A 26,183-nucleotide genomic window follows, 5' to 3' on the forward strand; every position below is an offset into this window, starting at 1 on the left:
CACACACATACACACCCACCACTATAGATCAACTTGCCTCATCTGGTACTGGAATCTATTTCTCCTAAAAATACTGCCTGGCTGCCTCAACAGCAAATTATAAACCCAAAGCTGCCCAACTAGGCTGATCTCCAAATACTCAAAATGCAGACTCTGAGCACAAGACCAACAGATAAACAAAACACGTTTGGTTGTCGGTGGTTTGTTTTTTAGAAATTTATTAAAAATGACATGCTTGCTGTTCTGTATTCTCTGCAAAGGGCTTGGTGCCTCTTTCTACAACGTGGGGCCTCTCCAGAGTGGCCTGTCTTCCCATCACCAATCAGGTCATCTCTACAAGGGAAGGCTTTGAATTAGTTCTGCCCATTTTCTTCCCAACTCCCAGCACCCATCTTTTCCAGGAAGTGGTCTGCTTGTTTGCAATTCAGGGAGCTGTCTAGGCAGCCATGTAACACACATAAACATTTCTCCAACATTTGTATATGTAGCTCATAATTAACCACAATTCAGAGTTTCAAATCAACGAAAGCTCAGTCTGAATGCCTCCTGCCAATCTTGCTACAGATGTTGAAAATTCAGTCCAGGGGTCCAGCCCTCAGAGTAAAAACATGTCATTGCTGCTGTGGGATATTGTAGGTTTCTCAGGTGAGTGTCCACTAAAATCAGTCCAATTACTGAATATGTATATATTTAAAAGCCAGTGGATGATGCTTAATACCATTTTTAAGTGACCATGCCAATTAGCTCAAGATGAAACAAGGCTGTTGTTCTAAAAAGCTATGAAAATCTCTTAAGGGATGCAAATGTTGAGTATATTTACCCTCTTATAATTAGGCAAGACTTCTCCAAAACACAAGAACTTTCTTTTGTTCACTACATCTACAACGAGTCCCTCCTTCAAGTCTTATTTGAATTTTTTAAAAATGAAACTTATTTGAAGCTGCTCTTTCCACATGCCTTGGGAGGAGAAAGAGAGTTTGTGAGCAAACTTCACAAAACGAAATGTCGCAAATTCAGTGAGGAGATAGTTCCACAACTATTTGGCAAGCAGAAGAAGTGGGACTGTTAGGAGAGAGCCCAAAAGATCCAGACCCGGCATCACGATGCCTGTTCCAAGGTTGTGAATCACTGACACCTCTTTGCTTTTCTGATCCCAGAGCTGCTTGTTTGAAGGGATGTTGTCTGTGTCCAGATCATACGCCAGCTCTAGAATAAAGAAAGGAAAGAATATTGAATATGCACTGGAACCTACTGCTAGTGGCTCAAATGACTTTTGAGTCATTTGAGTACTCCAGGTCTATCAGTACAATATACCCACATCTTGTGTGCATCTAACCCACGATTTCAACCATATGCTGCTGAAGCCTGGCTAGTTGAAATTCCACAAGTTAAATGCTAATAAGGTGGGGAGCTTTTAAGCTTTCTGTATTGCTTAGAGAACAAGGCTCTCTTGGTGCTCCAGTTCTGGGATAATCTTGCTCTACCTTTTTGGAGGGGTGTCCATTTCCCATTTTTACAATCTTCAGTTCTCCACATTTGCACAACTTTTCAAGTCTTCATGAAAATTCATCAGGATTGTAGTGAAAATCTCTCCTAATACACACATTTCACTGCACAATTTTGCCAAATGCACACATTTTGTTTTGCAAACCAACATTCCCTAATGTAATGCTGACTTTCCTATGCCATTTTTCACTTATCATATGTATTTTTATGCACACTTTGCCCTACTAGATTCATTTTGGCAGAAGAACTGCATTTCAAAATTCCCAGGTTTTCCCCACAGCATTCCTTTCCTTTAAAGGAGCAGCCTGAGGTGTGGGAGAAGTGGGCTAAGGGTGGTGGGTGGAGAGAGAGAAGAATCCAGACACCTTACGTAGTGTTCAGAATTCTTCTCTATTCACTCCAGCAAAAGCAACCACAAAGCGGGATTCCGTTGGGGAGCACAGACCACACACCACATGGCACATTCACAGAGGACAAGGGAGCCCAATCACGCTAATGGCTTCTGTATGATGCAAACATTCCTGCCATGGAGCCAGTTCTCAATTAAATCTCTTGGTCCTGCCAAGATTCTCTCCCCCCCCCCCCGCCACACAAGCTCTTCCAGGCAGCCTCCCAAAATCAGCTCCAGAGCTGAACCAGGCAGGATACACCCAGGTGGCAATTTTGACAACCTGTGCTAATTCAGTTCCCCCAGCCTCCCTCCTCTTACGCTCCAGCCCTGTACGTTGTGCTTCTAGTTAGACAGACCTTTTGCAAGGATATTCGTTAGCTCCACTGGCATTTTGGAGCAGGAGAAGAAGCACCTCCTCCCGCCACCAGCTCTTCTCTTGAAAGCACCAGCACACACCCACTCTCTCTGAGTGCAGTGTGTGTGTGTGTGTGTGTGTGTGTGTGTGTGTGTGTGTGTAAAAGCTCCCTTCTAGTGCTGAGCGGCTGGCTGGGCTTGGATGTTTGATTTTTCAAACTGGTAGCACATCAAACGCAAGGATCTTCTGGACTTGCTTCAACATGCAACAGGAATGACAGCGACCAGCAGCTGTAAGCCTTCAAATATGTGCTTTCCATGTCAACAAAAATAAAAAATAAAAAATGGGGGAAGGGTTAAGGGGTGGGGGACATTCCACTGGGGAAACACAATTTGAATTATGCCTCTCATCTCCCTTGGCACAAGCTTTCCAGGTACCGAGTCATCACCAACCAGCCGCCTTTTGCTGGACGCCAACATTTCTGGAAAGCTCTGCAAGGGCAGCCAAAGTCATGCCAAAAGCCAGGAAGGGAAGGAGATTTGCTTTTGAGCTGCCATAGCCAGCCCGTGCATTGCAGCAGAGAGCACACACACACACACACAAATGTAAAAATAAACCTAGTGGGTTTTATATATCTGTGACTGACTACCTTCTGCTCTCCCCTCTGTTCACCATACTCACCATCCTCACCCCATTTTCAGTCCCATAAAAGGCCAGCCTTTTTGACTCATGCCTTGTAAACAAAAGGAGAACATCAAAGGCAACGTGAGGCTGGCACCCAGCCAGGCGGCCACAGGAGAGACCGCTAGGTGCCAACGCCAGAGAATGCCTTCATGTTGCCATGCCTCCGGGCCTTCTGGAGGAGATGCCAAGCACAGTCTGGTGGATGGCCTCCAGGCTGAACAGAGCATGAAGCTGAGCAACGTCTTATCCTCTCCCGTAATTGCATTGCCGCCATGAAGACTGTGCCGTGAGCAGCAAGGGGAAAGAATTATTTGTTCTTTGACACCTAACACCCATCAAGAATGAATTGAATCAGGGGGCTGAGAAAGGTGGGGATATTGGCCCGCAGATGAGCAAGAAGTGTGGTGCTATCAAGGCACAGCTATCAAAGATGCAAGAAAATCAAGGGTGACCTGCATGTTGCTGAAAAGATAACAGATTTTGAGCCTTGCTTGGTTTAACCAATAATGGTGACACCGAGTGTCCTCAGACTGGAAAATGGGAATATGCCTCAGAACCTACTCCCTGCCTCAGAAGGGTATTTGTGAAGCTGAATACAGAACATTAAGTCCCTTTTCACTTCCGACAAGCTAAATATTTAATTTTCAGTATTCCTTTGCTGCCTCTCCTTTGGGAAAAAGAATGTAACAACCCATTTTGAAAGCTAAATACAGTGGTGCCCCGCAAGACGAACGCCTCGCAAGACGAAAAACCCTCCGTTTTGGAGGCGCTTCGCAAGACGAATTTCCCTATGGGCTTGCTTCGCAAGAAGAAAGCCCATAGGGAAATCTCCGGGGACCTCTTTTAAATGCTAGCGGTGGGGAGCAAAGCCTTCCCCCCCTCCTGCCTTCAGAAGAGGTCCAGGAAGGCCGGCGGGGGCCAAAAGGCTTTGCTCCCCACCGCCAGCATTTTAAAAGCAGTCCGGGATAGCAGGGAAGCGCTTCCCGCTATCCCGGATGGCTTTTGAAGGCAGGCGGGGGGAGCAAAGACTTTTGCCGCCCGCCCGCCTTCAGAAGAGGTCCAGGACCTCTTCTGAAGGCCGGTGTGGGGCAAAAGTCTTTGTCCCCCCTGCCTGCCTTCCCGGGGGTTTTTAAATCGCCCCGGACTGTCCCGGGGCGATTTAAAAGCCCCCGGACCACTTTTGAAGGCAGGCGGGGGGGGAGCAAAAACTTTTGCCCCCCGCCAGCCTTCAGAAGAGGTCCAGGACCTCTTCTGAAGGTGAGCGGGCGGCAAAAGTCTTTGTCCCCCCTGCCTGCCTTCCCGGGGGCTTTTAAATCGCCCCGGGACAGCGGACAGCGCTGTCCCGGGGCGATTTTAAAATGCTGGCGGGCGGCAGCGCTGCCGCCCGCCAGCATTTTAAGATCGCCCCGGACAGCGGAGAAGTCCTCCGCTGTCCCGGGGTTTTTAAAATGCTGGCGGGCGGCAGCGAAGGCTTCGCTGCCGCCCACCAGCATTTTTAAATTGCCCCGGGACAGCGGAGAAGTCTCTGCTGTCCCGGGGGCTTTTAAAATGCTGGGGGACGGCAGCGAACCCTACGCTGCCGCCCGCCAGCATTTTAAGATCTCCCCGGGACAGCGGAAAAGTCTCCGCTGTCCCGGGAAGGCGGGGGGGGAGCAAAGACTTTCGCCCCCCGCCAGCCTTCAGAATAGGTCGGGGGACAGACTGTCCCCGAACCTGGTCTGAAGGCGGTTTCCATAGGAACGCATTAATTGATTTATTTTTATAATAATAATTTTTATTAGTTTTCTTAACATACAATAGACAATACAGAACAAAACACCTATATCAAAAACATACAACAGAATTTGACTTCCCCATACCTCCCTTTCACCGCATCCTTATTTTACCATTTTCTTTTTTAGCAACCCTTCAGTCAATTTTTTAATCAAGTCTCTTTTAGATTTACTTAAGATTAACATTTACAGCTGTAATTCTTTGTTTCTTTCCCCTTAACATCTTATCAGTCCACGATTTTACAATAATTTTTAAGATATATTTTAAATTTTTTCCAATCCTCCTCCACTGTCTCTTTCCTCTGGTCGCGGATTCTGCCGGTCATCTCTGCCAGTCCCATATATTCAGTCACCTTCGTCTGCCATTCTTCCAGAGTAGGTAGTTCTTGCATCTTCCAATACTTTGCCAACAGGATTCTTGCTGCTGTAGTTGCATACATAAAGAATGTCCTATCTTTCTTTGGTACCAATTGGCCGACCATGCCCAAGAGAAAAGCCTCCGGTTTCTTTACAAATGTCCACTTAAGGATTTTCTTAATTTCATTATAGATCATTTCCCAGTTGGCCTTAATCTTTGGGCAGGTCCACCAAAGATGATAAAAGGTGCCTTCAGTCTCATTACACTTCCAACATTTGTTAATCGGCAAATGGTAGACCTTTGCAAGCTTGACTGGGGTCATGTACCACCTATAGATCATTTTCATTATGTTCTCTTTCAAGGCACTACATGCCGTAAATTTAATACCGGTGGTCCATAACTGTTCCCAATCCACAAACATAATATCATGACCAATATCCTGTGCCCATTTAATCATAGCTGATTTCACCGTTTCATCCTGTGTATTCCATTTCAGCAGCAAATTATACATTCTAGATAGATTCTTAGTATTGGGTTCTAGCAATTCTGTTTCTAACTTTGACCTCTCCTTCTGAAAACCAAGTTTCCTGTCTTGCTTAAATGTCTCATTTATCTGACGATAATGTAACCAATCTCGAACTTTATGCTTTAGCTTCTCAAAACTTTGAAGCTTCAACTTTTCACCATCTTGTTCTAAAATTTCACAATATTTAGGCCAGTTAGATTCCATGTTGAGTTTTTTCACTGCCTTAGCTTCCATTGGTGACAACCACCTGGGGGTTTTGCTTTCCAATAGATCTTTGTATCTAATCCAAACATTATACAGTGCTTTCCTGACAATATGGTTTTTAAAGCTTTTGTACACCTTTACATTGCCATACCACAAATATGCATGCCTATTGTCATATCCTTCTAGATCCAAAATGTCTGTATCCTCCAGAAGTAGCCATTGCTTCAACCAGCAAAATGCTGCTGATTCATAATAAAGTCTTAAGTCTGGCAGGGCGAAGCCCCCTCTATCTTTCGCATCGGTTAAAATCTTAAATTTTATTCTGGGCTTTTTGCCCTGCCAGACAAATTTAGATATATCTTTCTGCCACTTCTTGAAACAGTCCATTTTGTCTAGGATCTGCAACGTCTGAAACAAAAACAGCATTCTCGGCAATACATTCATCTTGATAACAGCAATTCGGCCTAACAAGGAAAGTTTCAGCCTAGACCATATATCTAGATCCTTCTTTACTTCTAACCAACATTTTTCATAATTATCTTTAAATAGATTCACATTTTTGGATGTTAAATTTACCCCCAGGTACTTGACCTTTTTTGCTATTTCCAACCCAGTTTCACTCTGAAACCTATCTTTTTCTTCCTTTGTTAAATTTTTTTTCCAACACCTTTGTTTTTTGTTTGTTTAATTTAAATCCTGCTACCTGACCAAATATCTCAATTAGTTCTAAAACTCTTTTGGTGCTAGTTTCTGGCTGTTGCAAGGTTAGCACTAAGTCATCTGCAAATGCCCTTAATTTATATTGTTTAGCTCCGACCTGTATTCCTTTAACCAGCTGGTCCTTTCTAATCATATTTAACAAAACCTCCAGGACAGATATGAAAAGTAGAGGGGATATAGGGCATCCCTGTCGTGTGCCTTTTTCTATTGGTATTTCGTCCATTACCACACTGTTCACAATTAGTTTAGCTCTTTGTTCAGAATATACTCATAGGCGCCGACTCCATGGGGCCTGAGGGGGCCCGAGCCCCCTCAAAAATTCGTTTGGGGGGGCTCCGCCCCCCCAATAATTTAAGAAAATTATTGAGCGAATGTGTGGTCCCTGGAGCCGGAGCGCAGCGGCAAAAATCAGGGAAAAATAAGATCGGGCGGTTGGTCGGTGGGGCGAGGGAAGGCAGAAGCATTCTGCCTCAGGGTCTTACTGCCCACCCGCTTCTGTTGCTGCGTTTGCTCAAACTCAACAAAGAGCAGGGAATCCCCTGCCCTCCTGGCAAGCAGAGGGTTAAGGAAAGGATCGAGTCTTTCCTTCTAATTCTTTCCTAGTCACACTGCCTGCAGGCTCCAGGTGGGAGAGAGAGAGAGGGCTGGCTTGGGGGGGGGACTTTTGCCTTCCTTTCCTCCCCCCCACCCCGTTAAACTCCTCGCCTGCATTCTTAGCCAGCTGCTTCTCCGCACACCCCTCTTGTGCTTCTTGTCCCTTCTGTGTTTTTCCTTCCCTCCCCATTTAAAACGTGGTGACAAAGCACGGATCCACATGGATCCTCAGGATTTTTGCATTGGGTTACCCCAAATTCACCATCAGATCACATTACATGTCCATGGCTACAGTCTGTACCAAAAAAACCACGCACCCACTGTTGCCTGGGGCTGCAATGGTGCAAAAACATGGTTACAAAGCATGGATCCACAGGATCTTTGCACTGGGTCACCCCAAATTCACCATCAGATAACATAGCATGTCCATGGCTACAGCCTGCACCCAAAAAATCACGCACCCACTGTGGCCTGGGGCCACAATGGTGCAAAAACGTGGTTACAAAGCACGGATCCACATGGATCCTCAGGATTTTTGCATTGGGTCACCCCAAATTCACCATCAGATCACATAGCATGTCCATGGCTACATCTTGTACCAAAAAAATCACGCACCCACTGTTGCCTAGGGTCACAATGGTGCAAACACGTGGTTACAAAGCACGGATCCACATGGATCCTCAGGATTTTTGCATTGGGTCACCCCAAATTCACCATCAAATCACATAGCATGTCCATGACTACATCTTGCACCAAAAAAATCACGCACCCACTGTTGCCTAGGGTCACAGTGGTGCAAAAACGTGGTTACAAAGCACGGATCCACATGGATCCTCAGGTTTTTTGCATTGGGTCACTCCAAATTCACCATCAGATAACATAGCATGTCCATGGCTACATCTTGCACCAAAAAAATCACGCACCCACTGTTGCCTAGGGTCACAGTGGTGCAAAAACGTGGTTACAAAGCATGGATCCACATGGATCCTCAGGATTTTTGCATTTAACTCCAAACTCACTGTCAGATATTAAAAATCTTTATAAAATAGAGAATTAAATACATACAGAATGTTAAATTTTCAGTTTCAAAATATTAGTACTAGTTTAGTACTGTATTTCTATATTACTATAGTACTGTATTAGTTATTTTCAAATACTTAAATATTTTTAGGGTGTAAGACCCAATTAAAGCCCGTTATTTACATACAGTATTACAGTATTTACATACAGTATTAGGCATACTGTATTAACTTTATTAACTGTATTAAAGCATTAACTTTGAGATATTATTTTTATTTAATGAACCCTCAGCCTTATTCAAAGTAAGCTTAAATTAGCTATTTCACTTATTAATCAAAGCGCTATTACTGTGCGACAGCAATATTTTATGTTTTATTCTTTTAATGATAGTTTAGGATTTATTTAAATATCATTTCAGTCTTTTCAGAGCTATAAATTCACTGCTCTGTAATAGTCTATAAGCATAATTGTTACTGTAAATTAAATTAGCTTTTTACGAAAATACCGTGCGTGTTTATGTTTTGTTTCTTTTTTCAAAGCCAAAAAGTGTTTCAGGCTTGTCGAGTTTCCCGGAGTGTGGAGTTATAGAGAGTCGAGTTTTCGGGGTTCTAATGTTGATCATATGACTCTAAAATACTTTTTAAAAACTTTAAAACTCACTAATTTTCATCTAAAATTTAGAAAACTTCCCGGGGCAGGACCCCGGTATGGGCCCCCCCAATATTTTTTATAAGTCGGCGCCCCTGAATATACTGCACCTATACCATTTTCAAACCCTTGGCCTACCCCCATCCCCTGGAGATTCTTCTTCATAAAATTCCAAGAAATGTTGTCAAAGGCTTTCTCCGCGTCCACAAAGATCAAAACTGCCTTTCTGTTAATGTCCACCTCCAGCAACTCCAAAATATCTATAATGTTCCTCACATTGTCTGACATGTGTCTCCCTGGGAGAAAGCCTGTTTGATTTTTATGAATCTCCTCTACCAATACTTTCTTAAATCTCTTTGCTAAAATGTCTGCAAATATTTTGTAATCCACATTTAATAATGATATCGGGTGGTAGTTCTTCACTTGAGTTTTCCCTTCCTCTGTTTTTGGTACAAGTGAGATGAATGCTTCTTTCCACGATTAGGGAGCCTTTTTCCCCTCTATTATTTGGTTGCATACTTCCTTCAATGGTTGTATTAACCATTCCTTGAGTGCTTTGTAATATTTCGCAGTTAAGCCGTCTGGTCCTGGTGATTTCCCCAATTGCATATTCTGAATGGCACCCTCTATTTCTTGTTCTGTAATTTTCTCATTTAAAATCCTTTTGTTTTTTTCTGAAATCTTTGGTAGTCCATATTTTTTAAGAAATTCCTCTGTCTCTTGTTCATTTATAGGCCCTTGTGCGTACAATTTCTTGAAGAAACTTTGAAAACAATTACTTATCTCATTTGGTTTAGTAATAAGTTTCCCATCTATTTCCAAGGATGTCACAGTATTCAACTTTTGTCTCTTTTTCAATTGCCATGACAGCAATTTCCCACATTTATCTGCCGATTCAAATGTCTTTTGCCTCATTTGCTTTATCTTCCATTCTATTTCTTGGTTCATCAGTTCCATATATTGCGTCTGATAAAATTTTATTTCTCTTAAAATCTCATGAGACTTTGGTTTAGATCTCAATTTCTTCTCTCCTTCTTTTATTTGTTTCAATATCTTTTCCTTCCTCTCATTTTGTTTTTTCCTCTTTATAGAATTCTGCTGAATTAGGAAACCGCGCATCACGGCCTTACTTGCGTCCCATACTATTCTTTTTTCCACCTCCGTTCTCATATTTATCTCAAAATAATCCTTCACTGTTTTTTGGGCCTTTTGGTAGATTTCTTGCTCTCTAAATAGGGTGTCATTCATTCTCCATCTAAAGGTTCCAGCTGTTGTTAATTTCATTTCCATCTTTACTGCATTATGGTCGGAGCAGGTTTTTGGGCAGATTTCTGTTTTTTTCACTCTTGGTGCCAGATTGCTAGAAATCCAGATTTGATCGATTCTGGTCCAGGTCATTTTTGCTTCAGAGAAGAAGGTTCCCTCTCTTTCCAGAGGGTTCCTTGTTCTCCAAATATCAATCAAGTCCATGGTATCAGTCAGTTCAAAGAAAGTCTTTGGTAGTCTCCCATCATTAGATATTACTTGTCTTTGCGCTTTGTCCATGTTTGTGGAGACAACTCCATTCATATCACCCATCATTATGATTTTAAAGTCCATAAAGTCCATTAAAGTCTCATGTAACTTCTTGAAGAACTCGGCCTTCCCCTCATTAGGTGCATAAACTCCTACAATCAAAATCTTTACTCCTTGGATTTGAATTTCCACTGCCAAATATCTTCCTTGATCATCCTTAAAGATCATTTTTGGTTCCAATTTCCTATGGGAAACCGTGCTTCGCAAGACGAAAAACTCGCAAGACGAAAAGACTTGCGGAACGAATTAATTTCGTCTTGCGAAGCACCACTGTAAAAACAAGATGGGCCACCACATTGAGCACCATTTATAAAAAAAATAATCAAACCAATAGTTAGGGAGGATCTGGGATTTTGTCTGTGGACTCTGACGCACCTGGATCAGCAGCAGGGGTACCTTCAGGGTGATTTTGTCACTGTCACTGGTATATAAAGGAGGAGGCAGGGAATCCCCAGCAAAGTCAAGAAATTTAACATTTTACTGTACTCATTCCAGTTAACAAACTTTCTCTCTCAAGGCAGTGAATGTGAGCGCAGAGTATGAATGCAAAGGCAACAGAAGATGGAACACTTTGGCAGACTTTGGAGCCAACTGCAAATCCCCACAATGAATTGTTGGTTTCACCAACACACGTGCAGAAGAGGGCTGCACTAGATGACCTCTGACAACCCATCCAACTCTTACGGGCTGTATCCAACCAAGTCCTACTCAAGGGTAGACCCATTAAAATAAATGAACCTAAGACCTAGCATTGGGTACAACCCTATGGTGCCTCATTGAGCAGCACACAGAGTATTGTAGGTGCGACTTATCTCTGGGGTCTCAGATGTGCAAGCCCTACCTCTCTCTGTTGTTGTTATGTCCTGGCCTCACACATTCCAGCCCCTTTCCTCTCCCTCTCCAGCTCCCCAGAAGCACATCCTTCACCAAGCTCCACTGAGTATCAATCTGAGAGCACAATGAATGTGATGCTATAAGTTCCAACACTCCTGCATTGGTGGGGGAGGGATGGGAAGGGAGATCTCTATAGTGGCCCCTAGTGCACCAACTCCTCTCCTCCTCCATTTATTTCCAACAATTGTAGCCCATCTTGCTGCCAAGTTCCTTTTAAAATAAAATAAAATCCACTTGCAACACTAACACAACGAAAATAAAAAGGTGCAAAATTACAAAACTACTGATTGAAAAAAGAGCCAATTCAGCAACAAATCAATATCATAAAAAGGACACAGGAAGCTGTCACATATTACTGCGGGAGGCAGTGGAAGACAGGAGTGCCTGGCGTGCTCTGGTCATGAAGAGTCAGACACGACGAAACGACTAAGCAACAAATTTGCCCATCCTGCCCATTTGTGATCTGCTCTGACCAGCAGCAGCAGCTCCCCAGGTTTGTGGCAGAGAAGGGTCTTTGCCCATCCATCCCGTGAGACCCCACCCTCTTAAGCGGATCTTCTGCCACTGAGCTATGCCTCCCACAAGTGTAAAGCAACAGAAAAAAGGAAACAGATAAAGCAGCAAATGCAGAACAAAGCAAACCCACTGCACTCCCAGGAAGGCTCAGAAGAAAACGCAAAGGTCTTTGCACAGGTTGCTTCACAGTAAAAAATAAGGGCCTGAAGGGCAGATGCTTCCAACCAGAAGAGGCCCTGGTGAATACTTTCACTTCCTGAAGACCATCTTCTAGGGGAAGCTGTTAAACAACCTATGTCCTTTTAAATGTCTTTCTATTATTGTTGTTGTTGTTGTTGTTTGCATTTTGTGTTTTGTAAACAGCCCTGTGAAGGGTGGTATATAATTTAATTAATGATGATGATGATGATGATGCAGGCATGAGATGGAACTCTGATTTCCTCTCATTTCCATGGACTCTGCCCAGTAACCACACCCCCTTCATACCTGGCTGCTGGAGAGCATCCAGTTCGGGAGAGCCCAACAGGAAGGCTGAGGCCACCAGCGAAACAGAACTTGGCATTTGATGCTTCTAAAGAATTAGTCACCACAGGGAAAATAAAAACTTAGCCGGACGCCCTTATACTCCCCATTTCCCTCTTCTCTTTTTATCACTTATCCCTGCCTAAGCCAGGGGCTCTCCTACTAAAGCCGATCAAAATAATGCGAGGAAGTCAGATCTTGCCATTACAGCACAGGAAGAGCCAGCTGCTGGATCAGGCCAGGGGTCCAACTCGAGTTCAGCCTCCTGTTCTCTCAGGGGCCAGCCATGGGAAAACCACAAGGAAGAATTAAGCCCCAAACCACTCACTTCTCCTGCAGTTTCCAACAACTGATATTCAGAAACAATCATGCCACTGAAAATGGAGGCAGAGCAGAGCCATTATGGCTCACAGCTGTTGATAGTTCTTTCCTCCAGTGAATCTGTCTAATCCTTTAAAATAGTCATTTAGGTTCGTGGCAATCACTGCCTCCTGTGAGAGGGAGTTCCATAGTTTAACCATGCATTTACATTTCAGCATACATGTAAATTCTGTGCCTTTGCAAAAGTAAAATTTTATTTTCCAGTTCAGTGCTCTTATTTTAAATTGCATGTAGAACCCACCACAATCTGTTCAGTTCTTAGGGCTTCTAAAGGGCATAATCCGGCCCTGGAAGAACCCAGTTCCTTTCTTCATCTTCTTAGAATCTTGCTGCATGGCAGGGTCTCCATGCTTTGCAAACAAGTTGGCCTTTGTTACTGGAGGAAGCTGGTTTCGCTTGCCTAAATCATTCACTGCCTTGTACCGCAGCGTGTCCACCTACAGCCGAGGCAGCCACCCTCTGAGCCAAATAGCAGGGTGGAAACAAAGCTGCTGGGTGCCAGTTTGCAATTATCCTGCATGTCGAGTCGCATCGTGGGCAAGTGTCATGGCACCCAGAGAATTTGTGGTTTCTACCTCTCCCCACTCCAATTTAAAAGGGGTGTTCACTTTTAAATGCAGTTGATTATGAGAAAATGAAAAGAAGCTGCTTCTCACCCAGAGAGAGACAGAGACAGAGAGAGTGTGCTCATCAGCACCCTTGGGCATTAAAGGCACAGGAGCAAAGACAGCTAGAACAGTGGCAACCCAGGAAGGTATGCAGACTTCTCCCTTGCATTTGCCCAATCATTTCTGGAGCTGTCATGGATTCCAATGCACAAGCGACCATTCAGTGTCATGGACAAAACATGGACAGGATGGTGGAGACAACATGCCTCTGAATGCCAGTTGCTGGTAATCACAAGAGCTGCTGCCCTTCTGCCTTATACAAAGTCTGGCCATTGGACCCATCTAGCTCCATATTGTCTGCACTGACAGGCAGGGGCTCTCCATGAATTCAGACATGAGAGAGGTTGAACAAGTTAACATGCAGTTTTGTGTTGTCATGGAATGAGAGGTTCTCTTTCTATGTACGACTCACTGTTACCCATGCCTGTTGGGACCCCTGTGTGCTTACCTTCCACAACCTCTGGGTGCTTATTCCTCTAAACATCCAGGTCTTTTCCTACCTGTATGTGCATGTGCCCTTTCCTTTCATCCTTGCCCTGACATCTGTGTCATCCTGCTCAAATGCCTCAGCACATTTTGCAAGACAAGGCTGCCCCTGTTCACCAGAGGCAGGGCTTCTCCTCCTGCCTGGCATCCTCTTTTGGCCAGCTTGGATCTTGTGGAGGGGAGAAGTATTGCCCTCAGCATGTTCTTACTTTAAGTGCCTTTGTTCTAATCTGGACCAGGCATGCACCAAGGGACAAAGTCATTTCCCAACTGGGCTCAGCTGTATCTGGAACGCAGTGCACAGGGAAATGAAACCCCCTGTAAAAGTATTGCAAGGCTGTCATTGTGTAGAAACACCCCTTGCTGTACAAACAAGTTCTTGCCATGGCCAAGGATTTTTTGTAAAGGTTGAATGTGCATCAATTCAAGCACGAGATTTAGCTATGATTCCTGCATTGCAGGGGGTTGGACTAGATGACCATTTGGGTCTCTTCCAACACTTATGATTCTATGTCTTTGTCTCTAACACACTCAGCCCTACCTGCTGCTGCTGGGGACTGATCCTGGGATCTTCTGCACAAAAATGATGTGCTATATACCTCTCAGCTGTGGCCTATCCCCTAAAGTTACAGTAATAATGTAGCCCTGGTGGTTTCAGAGGAAGAACTGAATTAAAGAAGAACGTGCAAATCTTAGTTATGCTGAGTCAAACCACTATTTCATATAGATCAGAACTGTCTGCACTGACTGGCAGTGGCTCTCTGGGTGTCAGGCGAGGGAAACATTCCCAGCCCCCTCTAGAGATGCCACTGGGGGTTGAGCCTGGGACCTTCTGCATGCCAAGCAGCTGCTCTGCCACGAAGCTACAAGGACACATCGTTTAGGGAGCGAAACTTAATTTTAGTATATTTCTTCAGTGAGTGGTCTGAAAAGTATATTTCTGGGTGTGAGGCATTCAAAACTGCTATTATTTTTGTGACTGGGAAACATTTAGCTTGGTAAGTCGAAGTCTGATGAAGAAAAACAAAGTCTGCTTTTGGAAACTAAAGAATTTTAACCTTCCTTCTGAAAACGTCAGGGAATGCCAAATACTACTGCTATTGGTAGTAATATATAATATAACTGCAAGTACTTGACAATTATTTTTAACGATTTCTACGTAATTTTGCACAGATCTTACTTACCAGTCAAAACTAAATTATATTAATTTAACCCAAATATGTTTTGAATTCCCAACTCATGTTGCAACTTTTTACCACCTCTCATTTTTGTAATTTGAAAGCTGAAAAATTCAGCGCACTCTACAGAGCACACAGTTAGTGCCGGCAGCCCTTATGCCAGAGGGCAGGTCCTTCCAAGAACCTTCAGACTTCCAGCAAGGGGAGGAAGAACAAACCCAGAATTCAGGCAGTGGCTGTTTTTTCATACAAGGTGCATTGCAACAGGGGCAGAGACTCAAAAGACCTCAGCTTGCTTCCAGCCCTTGTTGCTAAGTTGCTTTGAGTTACATCAGTTTTTTAATTAAAACAACTAATAGGTTTAATAAATACACAATAATTTTCACGGTGCTTCTAACTGCAGCAGCAGCTGCTGCCAACTAAAATCAAGGTGAGCCAATTCACCATTATAGCGGGGAGGATGTGGCTGTCAAGATGTTGCTGGAATCCAACTACCCCACATTCCTCCCCACTGGGCCCTGCTCTCTGGGGCTGGAGGGAGCTGGAGTCCAGCAGCGTCCAGGGGGCTCCATGTGCTTCTTAATCCCTGAGCTAAGAGGCGGCATCTGCCTCACTCAGGAAGGAATGCCTCTTCTAAGCAGAGGTATCCTTCCATATCTTGCATGAATCTAGAGGGGAAAGACTATCAAATCTCTGATGCTTTTATTGGGAAAAGAATGGAAGATGCATAAAGAGAAGCAGTAATTTTTTCAAAATCAAGATGACAAACCACGGCAAATACAGCAAGTAATGGGAACAGAAGAAACAGAACTAGGTACGAACTAATGAATATTTAATGAGTAAAGAACTATGGAATATTATTTTAATGTATGATCACAGCAGAGAGACTCTTTGTGTGGACAAAGATGGAAAGGCTAATTATTGTTTAATATGGAGGAATCGTTGAAGTTATTGGAGACAAAGTTGATAGTAACATTAATTAGAGAACCTCTTTTGGACTTTTTGTTTAAAAAGGAAAATGAATTAATCTATTTAGGTCAGAAGACTGAGGAAATATTGCCAAACTGAAAGCAGATCAGTTTGGTATCATTCAGTGGAACAGTCTCCCTCGGAAGGTGGTGTCCTCTCCTTCCTTGGAGGTTTTTAAGCAGAGGTTGGATGGCCATCTGTCAGGGATGCTTTAGTTGAAATTCCTGTATTGCAGGGGGCTGGACTAGAGGACCCCTGGGGTCCCTTTGAATGCTGAGATTCTATGATTCTTGCTCTGTGAACTGCCCTGAGACCTCCAGGTCTATGGTGGTACATAAATTCAATACATAATAAATGATTCTATTCTTCTAGAGAGAACATATTCTCCCACTCTCTGTTTCAGTTTCTTTTATTATATTATGAAAAAGATTTAATAAAATCTAAAAGAAGAAGAAGAATGCTGCTTCTTAGGTCAGGGGTGGGTGCCTGCGCCTCTCTGGGCATTTCTGGACTCCAGCTCCCATCAGCCCTGTCCCTGGTCATGCTGCCTGAGGCTGGTGAGAGTTGGGGGTCCAATAACATCCAGAGATCCCTGGGCCCCCCACCCTTGGCTTAAGTAGATCACCATTTAGGCAGGGGCCACAACTCCCTGCTTCATACTTGAACAGTCCCAAGTTAAATCGCTGATGTCTCCAATTAAAAGGACCAGGGAGCAGATTTTTTAAAAAACCCTCTCTCTGCTCAAGACCACGGAAATTCACTGCTCCTGAGCTAGGAAGACCAACTCAGTTCTGACTCAGCATACTGTAGCTTCCTCTGTTTGAGGTGCAGACCAAGAAGTTCATCCCTCCACATCTGGCCACCTCCACCAGCTCAACAGTTAATTCATAGGCAAACTTGTTCTTAAAAATAAAATATCAGTTGCAAGAGCACCACCAGTTGCAAGAGCACCCAGAAGCAGGTGACCTCTTCATTTATTTGCTTCTTATTCTTATTATTTTAAAATGAAAGCCTGCAGTTTGTCAAAGATTTTGTGAAACTGAGCTATTTATGTCAAACCATTCTGACTGTGTCAGGCTCCTGAGACTGAAACACCGTTCTCCTGCTCTCCTGAGGACAAGATGTTTTTCTCCAATTACATCAGGCCTCATGGAAGAACCCCAGTTTCAGCCTCACCATGGTGCTGGAACACTGTGGCATAAGAGAGGGTGGGGGAGATCTTTGGAAAGCAACCCTCACTTTTCACAACAGATGCTTTGAGTCCCTTCTTTGGGAACTGGCTGTGCTCTGCGCTTTGCTGACTTCTTCCTTTGCCACTCAGCACACTCTGGAAGAAACAGCCACAACACAGAATGCTGTGGGTGGGAGAGAGAGAGAAGCAGACAGACAGAGAGGGTTTCTTTCTCCACATTGCCACTTCTCAGATTAATTTGTAGCAGCAGCCCTTCTTGCAGTGGAGGCCTGATCATACATCTTCAGTTCATTATTCAACATTTTGCAAGAGAGCCTGCAGGGGCTCTGTAGACCCATCCGTTTTGGAAATGTTTGGACCACAGACTGAAGCAGCCATAAATGGGATGGCTGGGACCAGGCATGGGCTATTTAATGGAGGAGAAAGCTATCCATGGCTGTGCTCTGTCTCCATAGCTGGAGACAGCGATGCTTCTGAATATCAGCTGCTGGAAGGCACAGGAGGGGAAACGACTCTTGTGCTCAGGAGCTTCTTCTGGGTTTCCCACAGGCATCAGTGAGGAAACTGGGAGGACATGATGCTGGACTAGATGGGCCATTGGCCTGATCCTGGTCTTTTTATGTTAACAACTAAGCCCAGAGGGTATCCTAGGGTAGGTTGCTGCAGTGCGAAGGCTTAGTGTGTGTGCACAGATGTGTGCAACCTCAACAACTAGAAGTTGCTATATGCTAAATCTGAATGTTTGTTCATCTAGCTCAGCATTGTACACACCAGTCTGGCACCTTTCAGGTGTTGGACAAACCTTCCATCAGCCTCTGTGGCCAGCAAGGCCAATGGCCTGAGATGATGGGTGCTAGGGGTGGTCTACAGTATTGGTCTTTAGTGGGTCATCTTGGACCCTCTAATGGGTTGCAGGCAGGCCTAGCATGAGTCCCAGTAGCAGCACGCCAACATACAAGTATTAAGAAGCTGGTAACCCAAATGCCTGTTTGGACAAAACTTTCAATCTGAGTATGTGTGTTGGTTTCTCTCAACTGCGCTGTAGGATAGTCAGGCAGCCCATGATAGAAATGGAGGTGCATTCATACCATATATTTAAAGCACTATGATGCCACTTTAAACATATGTGGGTTCCCCTAAAGAATTATGGGAGATGGAGTTTGTTAAGGGTGCTGAGAATTGTTAGGAGACCCCCTATTCCCCTTCCAGAGCTACAATTCCCAGTGTTACCTTGGAACAGGAGTTGATAGTTAAAATCATTCTGAAACTGTATGTTTGTCTTTTGTACTGAGCTACTTGGAGACAATCAAGTAGTGCATAAATTGTAAAAATTAAATAAGCAAATGAACTGGGAGGGGCATGTCTTTAATCTCAGACTGCTTAGTCAGCCTGGCAATTCTAGAAAAGCAACGGCTGCAACCAAGGTGGCTCTCCACTGATCAAGCAATAGATGAAATCTAGTCTCCCAGCATGTACTCCCAACGCAGGCAATTCCGAGGCTTCATTGCTGCCTCCCAATGTCAAGGGCAGATGCTGCTCACTCATGTTCCTCTCCAAGCCCTCAGCGCAAAGGGATTTATGGCGGCTTCAGAAACACAGGCTCCTCAAGAGTCCTTGAGCAGGGGCTACGCTGGATCATGGCCTAATGTGGCTCAGAAAATTATACCACTGCTAAGTGGTTTGAGCAACTATTTCATGAAACATGTACACATTTGCACCTGTGCATAAACATGTTTAATTAGTCATTATTATAGAATAATAGATGGTTACTGTTACTACTACTACTACTACTACTACATCACCTTCTAAACCAGTCTGAAGGCAATTTTCACATAAGATAATAAACACAATTAAAACCACAAAACCAACAGATATGTTTAAAGCAAGACTAAAAGTCCAACAAGTGGATCCTTGTGGCAAAGACACATTCATCCAGCTGGGAAAGGCCTGTTGGAACAAAAGCATCTTCAGTTGTTTCCAGAGAAGCTGCGTCTCAAGAGGAAACGGGGTAGCCACACTAAAAGTCCTGCTGCAAGTTAGCGCAGAATGGACTTCTGAGATATTTGGAACGTGCAAGAGAGACCCACAGACATGCATTTTTGAAGTAGCAAAAAGTATTACCCATGGCTGTCTCACAGCCTATATTATCCCTGAATCAAGAGATTACCTGCTTGGTTATACAGCTGACTTTAAAAATTTGGTCAGGATGCATCCCTCTTCCCAACTTAACTCTCTCTCCCTTTTTTAAAGCAGACTCACCTTAACTGAAGCAGATATTGAGACTGCAATTATGGGAACATCTCCTGGGGAAGACTTGGAAGCTCAGCCCAATGGGCTTGAATTACTGAAAATTAGCAAGGCTAATTTTAATGTCACCATTCAGCCAGGCTCATGATTTGCAATTTCTTAATGGCCTTCGCAAAAGGAGCCTTTATATATGGCACAATCTTGGCTTCATTCTTACCTAAATTCCTTCTCTTAGGTCCTGTGAATGGGCCTGTTTTGTAGCCAACACAAACTTTGTCCAGTAAAATAATGTAAGGGACTTGGAATGAAAGGAGCTTAGCTGTTCCTTTGCTCCTGTTATTTTAAAGAAGAAATAACTTTGGTTTCTCCCGAGCCTGGAGACAAAGCCCTGAAGTGCAAGGCATGCTCAGCTCCTCAGCTCCCCATGAAAAGGGCCTTCAAATATTCTCTAGGACAAGTAATGGACTTATTAGAGGGATGAAAGGAGGGGCTTTTCAGAGAGAGAGCCCCTGCGCTTTAGTCCTGTCATATCAATGATCTTGCTTCAGAATTTCATTCTGTTTACATTCCTCTCCCCCTCCCTTTTAAAATTCCCCCTCCGCCTCCAGCAGCATTAAAAGACTGACACTTGTAAAAATGCTCATTTATGTATGTTAATGCATGAGGTGCCAGGCATTGTGCAACATCAACTGGAGAGGGGGAAAGGGGGGGAGAGAGAATGCCACGATAAAAAAAGAGGTGGAGCAAAGCACTCATGCAACAGTTTCAAAAAGTGTGTTCCGTTTTATGAAGGAGCCCAATACATTTGCACCCTCCTATGGGCAAGGTTGGGACGCGGGTGGCGCTGTGGGTAAAACCTCAGCGCCTAGGATTTGCCGATCGCAAGGTTGGTGGTTTGAATCCCCGCGGTGGGGTACGCTCCCGTCATTCGGTCCCAGCGCCTGCCAACCTAGCAGTTCGAAAGCACCTCTGGGTGCAAGTAGATAAATAGGGACCGCTTACCAGCAGGAAGGTAAACGGCATTCCGTGTGCTGCGCTGGCTCGCCAGATGAAGTGTCCCGGAAGTGTCTGCGGACAGCGCTGGCCCCAGGCCTCTAGAGTGAGATGAGCGCACAACCCTAGAGTCTGGCAAGACTGGCCCGAACGGGAAGGGGTACCTTTACCTTGACCTATGGGCAAGGTCACACATTAAAAGAGTGGGGGAGAAGCCTGATCTCACAAGTGACTAGCCTGTACCTGAAATCTGCATAAACACAATGGGGCCTACCACTGCTGGGGGGATATTCCTCTGTGCAGCCCTGCATGGCAATTTCACAGAAGCAAAGTGAGCTATTGTGCACAGGATATTTCAGGTTTGGAAAAGGTTCAGAAAAGGGCAGCCAAACTGATAAAGAGGATGGGGAGACACACACACACCCCGTGCAGGGAAGTTGTAGCACTTGGGACTTTTTAGCTTAAAGGAGAGCAAGATGTCGTGATGTAAGTTTATAAAAGTATGCATAGCATAGAGAAGCAGACAGAGAAGGCTGATAGAGAAAGTGGATGTACCATGAAGATGAACGCTGGGAGATTCAGTGAGGCATATGGAAGGAAAGCACATCTCCGCACAGTGGAACAATGGGACTCGCTCCATAGGAAGCAGTGATGGGCACCATGTAAGATGGCTTTAAAAGAGCCCCTTCAGGGTTTCAGACACTGGGGGCGGGGAGAACCATTGCCAGCTATACCTGGAATTGCACCTGGAGTTTCTGCAAACAAAGCTGATGCTCTGATGCTGAGTGACAGTCCTTTCCCTTTCAAGTTCCCCAGACAATTGCATATTCCAGTGGCAAGAAGATCTTGGTACTTGGGGAAGTTTTGATCTGACCTTCCCTGTGCCTGATTTTTCTTTTCCAACCATGGCATGCTAAACGTGGCATGGAGGCCATCTGTGTGTGCCGTGGGCAACACACAAGCATTGAAACCTTGTGCATCAAAGCATGCTGCCTTAGAGGCTCCCTTTGTTTCCCAGCCTGGATGTTTGTGGAATAATAAATCTGGATTTCAAGTGGGGTTGGGAGGAGAGAGAGCAGGGCAAGAGTGGGAATGCCAGTCACCAGAATTAGCTCCCTATTCAAAAGTCACATCATCAGGAGAGTGCATGCGCGCACACAATGTGGCGTCCGCTACTGGCTATTTCCAGCATCTGGCAAGGACGTGTGCTTCTGGACCTCTGGCTGCTCAGACACTTCTTTCCATCTGCTTTTCTGGATGACACCATCTCCTCTCCGAGGCTGATGGAACCAATCGCTAAGGCACAGGTGCCAGGCAAACCCAGACCTCTCCAAACTCCTAAAAATCCCTGCTCCAGAAAACAAAAAGGTGTGCCTTTTATTCTTGTTTACAAAAATATCCTACCTTTCTTCAGGGAATGCACAGAGCTCTTGCCCCCCTCCATATTTTATTCCCACAACAACCCCTATGAGGCAGCTTAGGCTGGGAGACTGTGGTTGGTCAAAGGTCACCCAGGTCCTACTCAAATACTATTGCCACCACTCCATTCTAGCTTGGAGCAGCAGCAGACGGCATGGTCTCCAAAGTGCAATGCAGAAGGTCCCAGGCTCAATTCCTGTCAGCATCTGCAGATGGGGCTGGGAGACAACCCTGTCTGAAAATCTGGAAAATACTTAAGTAGATGGACTGATGTTCTGGCCCAGTCTAGGGCAGCTTCCTATATAGCACAACCCTACACTGAAATCAACTGAGGGGGGAGCTCCACCTCTCCATCAGAGTACACAGATCAAGGGAAGTGGGTGGTTTTGCTTCCTGAGTGCCACAGTGTGGTTTGTGGTTAGAGAATCAGAGTAGGACCTGGGAAACCAGGGTTCAAATCTTCACTGGGTGTGATCTTGAGCACAGTCAATGTCTTTCAGTCTAACCTACCTCACAGGGCTGTTGTGAGGAAAGATGGGAGAAGACAATATTATGCACACCACCTTGAGCTCCTTGAAGAAACAGGTGGGATAGAAATGGAACAAACAAACAATATGGAATTCTTCTTGTTCATGTATTGACTTTATATCTGAAATATACTCAGAGTCGCAAAGTGATTTCATGCTCTTTATTCAGCTCATAGTGGTGAGGAGGAATGAATCAAAGTCCCCTCAAAGTATCGGCTTTATATACATTATTTACACAATGGGATGCACATGATTGGCTAATTCCGGAATTCTACTGTAAGCCAATCAGGTTGTGGATTCACTTCTATCTGGAGCATGATTGGGTGGTTCCTGCTAACCAATCATACTGCTGCATTGTTCTGGGACCAATCAGACTGCTGCATTCTGAATCCTATTGTTCTAGGACCAATCAGACTGCTGCCTTTTGGAGCCTATTGTTCTGGGACCAATCAGACTGCTGCAGTTTGGATCCTATTCAACTCAGTACATAACAATATCCTATGTTTCCCCCCTCCCCCAAGGTGCTCCAGGTGGCCTACATGGTTTTCTCCCTCTCCTCATTTAATCCCCACAATAACCCTGCGAGGGGGGTTAGCCTGAGAGAGGCAATGACTGGCCCCCAAGTTTGCCCACTGAGCTTCACAGTTGAGTGGGGATTCAAACCCTAGTCTCCCATGTCCTGCCCCCCCAACACCCTTCCAAAGATTGGCTTTGCCAGGAGTTTTACAAAATCTCGTACAATATTCAAAGCAAAATCCTGTTTCATATATAATAACCATCAGCTCCAGCTACTTGAAATTAACTTTGTGCAGAAAAAATATGACTGGTATGTTTGTGTGTGTGTTTAGCACTAGCTGCAATTTGTGCCTGAAAAGGCGACGTGAGACAGGTAGTATTTTTTTGTTGTTGAAAATCAATTTACTGTCTTTTGTACAATAGTTGCCCTCCAGTGTGATTTAGGGAGCACGCAATAACTCCCAGGGTACGTAGCTATGTTATGAGCTTTGCCTAACACAGAGGAGTTTTCTTGGGGGGGGGAGGTGGAGAGCAAAAAGTAAACAGCTGCAGTGAATTGATGGAGCTGAGAGAGAAACACAACATTGGGAGTGGGGGCAGAGGGAAGAGATATTACTGATATCCCGGTAATAAGCAGAAGTCCCACCATGCAGCTTGAGCGGTATGGTAAATAGAAACAGGAAAAAGCTCTCCCCATTCTAACTCCCTCCTTGATAACAGCTGTTTGAAAGAGTGAGTTCCCAGAACAGGAAGCACCTTTCGGAGACCCAAAATAGTGGCAGTTGCACCCCTCCCATGCCCAAAGTAAGGAGGAGGAGGAGGGTGCACTTAAGCCAAAGTAAGAAGAGGCTGAAACAAGGTGCCAGACTCACTGCTGAATGCAGGCTTTGCCATCCTGCTACCCTTTCAGATGTTTTACACTGCAACTCCCACCCCCCTGGCCACTGACTGTGCTCACAGGGTGGGATGAGTGGTTGCCAGGTTGTCAAAGGCTGCACCAAACTGCTTCAAGGCAAGGAGCAAAAGAAGTCTCCTTATACTGAAGCAGACTAATGGTCCCTCCAGCTCAGTATTCTTCTTTGGCGACCCCTCGTAGCCAAGTAAGATTGTCTTCCATGAAAACGGTTTTAACCGTGAGTCCATAAGTGACTGTGGAGGCCAATTCTGGATCCACATGTCCTTCCACAGTGGGGACATTAGTTTCAGGCAGTATCACGGTGAGGGTTTGCCAAGCACGCCTTCCTCTTAACACGTTTCTCCCTTTTGTCCTGAGTTCAAGCGTCTTCAAAGCCCCTGACACCTTTGGTCAAGGCTGTTCTCCAACTGGAGTGCTTGCAGGCCAGTGTTTCCCAGTTATCAGTGCTTACACTACATTTTTATTGTCTACAATGACTGGCAGAAGCTCTCCAGGGCTTCAGGCAGGGAGTCCCTCCCAACTCTTCCTGGAGATGTCAGGGATTGAACCTGAGACCTTCTGCATTCCAAGCAGGTGCTCTACCACTGACCTCTGCCTCTTCCCCACAAGGTCAGCCTCTGTTTTGGTCATACTACCACCAATGCTTTATTGATTGTATTTTGTGATGTTGTGTTGATTTGATCCTTACATGTTGTACTCTGCCTTATGAAAGTGCAGGTTATAAATTCAAAAAAATATAAAGCCATCATTCTCCATCCCATTTTCAGTTATCTTGCCAGGAAATTGGTTCCTTGCTTCTTTTCAAGATTTATATACTTCCCAACCACTAAACTATAACAAACCCTCAAATTTACAAAAGTAATATAAGAATAAAGTAAAACTGTAAAAACAACAATTTAAAACCTTTAAAAATTATTAAAATCAAATATTAGCTGAAAACCAAATTAAATCATATATCACATATCTGTGTGGGCTTGTGAAAGCAAAAAAGCTTTTAACAGGCGCAGAAAATAGTACTGTGAAGTCACCCGCCTGATGTCAATGGGCAGGGAGTTCCAGAGGCTGACTTCTTACAAATGGAGGGCAAGCACTATGCTGCCCTGCGACAGCACCAGTTCCACAGACTGAAGTGACTGAGTGGGTGCATGTGAGGGGAAGATGAACAACCTCACCTTTAAATTGTCCAGGTAGTTTGTTCATTTATTAGACTTCTACCCCATGATTCCTCCCAAAAGGGCCCAGGATGGCAAACAACAAAAGTTAAAACAATATTTCTTTTTCCCAAAAAAGAAAAAAAGGCATTTTAACTATTTTGAAACAATTAAGAAAAATCTAAAAATACCCAGGGTTGGGGACTTGGACACTACCATGGTGCCCCCAACTGCGCTCATGGCTCCAGAACAGACACTTACAGATGGCGAGGCTCCACCTACACCTCTCTCACAAACTGCAGGCGTGGAGCCTAACCAAGCTGCTTCAGAGGGTCTACCGGACTTCCGACAGACTCAGACCACTGCTGTGCCTGACATTCCGCCAACTCCACTTGCGGATGTTCCACCCACAGCAGCGGATCCAGGGGACTTGGTTTCAACGCCACCTAGGGTCACGCCACAGCCTCAGCAAGAATCGGGCAGCCCCCTGGACCTGGGTACCGCTCCCCGGCAGTCTGGCAGAGTTTCCAAGCGCTCAACTTATTTAAAGGACCATGTTGTTGGACATGTAAGAATGTTGGCCTAATGGAAGTATGTGAAATGTAACCGATATGCTTTTGTGCCTAATTGAACAATGGTGTAGTGCTGTATATAAGGAAACCATTACGATTGTAACTAACGCCTTATCTCGGTGGGGAGGGGTGTTATGTACTGAAGTTCTCACCCTGGGCCAGCAGGGGGATACTGTAGATCGTTATGCAAATAAGGGATCGAAAGTGACGTTCAGTGACTGGATAGTTTTAGAAAGTTGTTACAATTATATGTACTGGAGCTCTATATAAGCAGGCTGACTGAACCCTTCAGTTCAGTTCTGTTCTGGCCTCTGAATAAACAAGAGCTGTTTGAAGAATCGCTGTGTCGTCTGATATGTTCACCCGCAACTTAACAACTATGGCTCTAAATGTCCTACTTTACAGAGAGTGCTCTGTCTGGAGGCCTGCCTGTCCAAGAGGAAGAACTTTGCCCCATCCCAGCTAGCAGCTGGACAGCACAGTAAGTACACACTCATGCCAGCTGGTCCCAGTCGTCTGCTCTTCAGTGTGATGCATTAACTCTCTATTTAACTTACAGCAATTATTTGTAAATTTGCATCTATCCATATATGCTCTCTATGGGCATATGCAAAATTTTATGCAATGCCCACGTCCTTTTTGCTTTTTGCAAACGCCCAAGTGGCAACCATAGATCTTGTCTG

At 44.6% G+C, this 26,183-nt stretch overlaps 1 protein-coding gene across 3 annotated transcripts in view; it reads right to left on the reverse strand.

The window, feature by feature from the left end:
• Positions 1-201: 201 nt before the first annotated feature.
• Positions 202-26,183, reverse strand: part of GPC3 (glypican 3) — a 239,340-nt gene continuing 213,358 nt past the window's right edge. For all 3 annotated transcript variants that reach the window (XM_081896964.1, XM_081896963.1, XM_081896962.1), the window contains one exon: positions 202-1,206. In XM_081896964.1, the coding sequence (XP_081753090.1) occupies positions 1,037-1,206 (170 nt within the window). In that variant the 3' untranslated portion in view covers positions 202-1,036. The remainder of the gene's footprint in view (positions 1,207-26,183) is intronic.

This window comes from Podarcis melisellensis, assembly GCF_964234715.1.
Source record: "Podarcis melisellensis genome assembly, chromosome: Z".
NCBI classification, from domain to species: Eukaryota; Metazoa; Chordata; class Lepidosauria; order Squamata; family Lacertidae; genus Podarcis; species Podarcis melisellensis.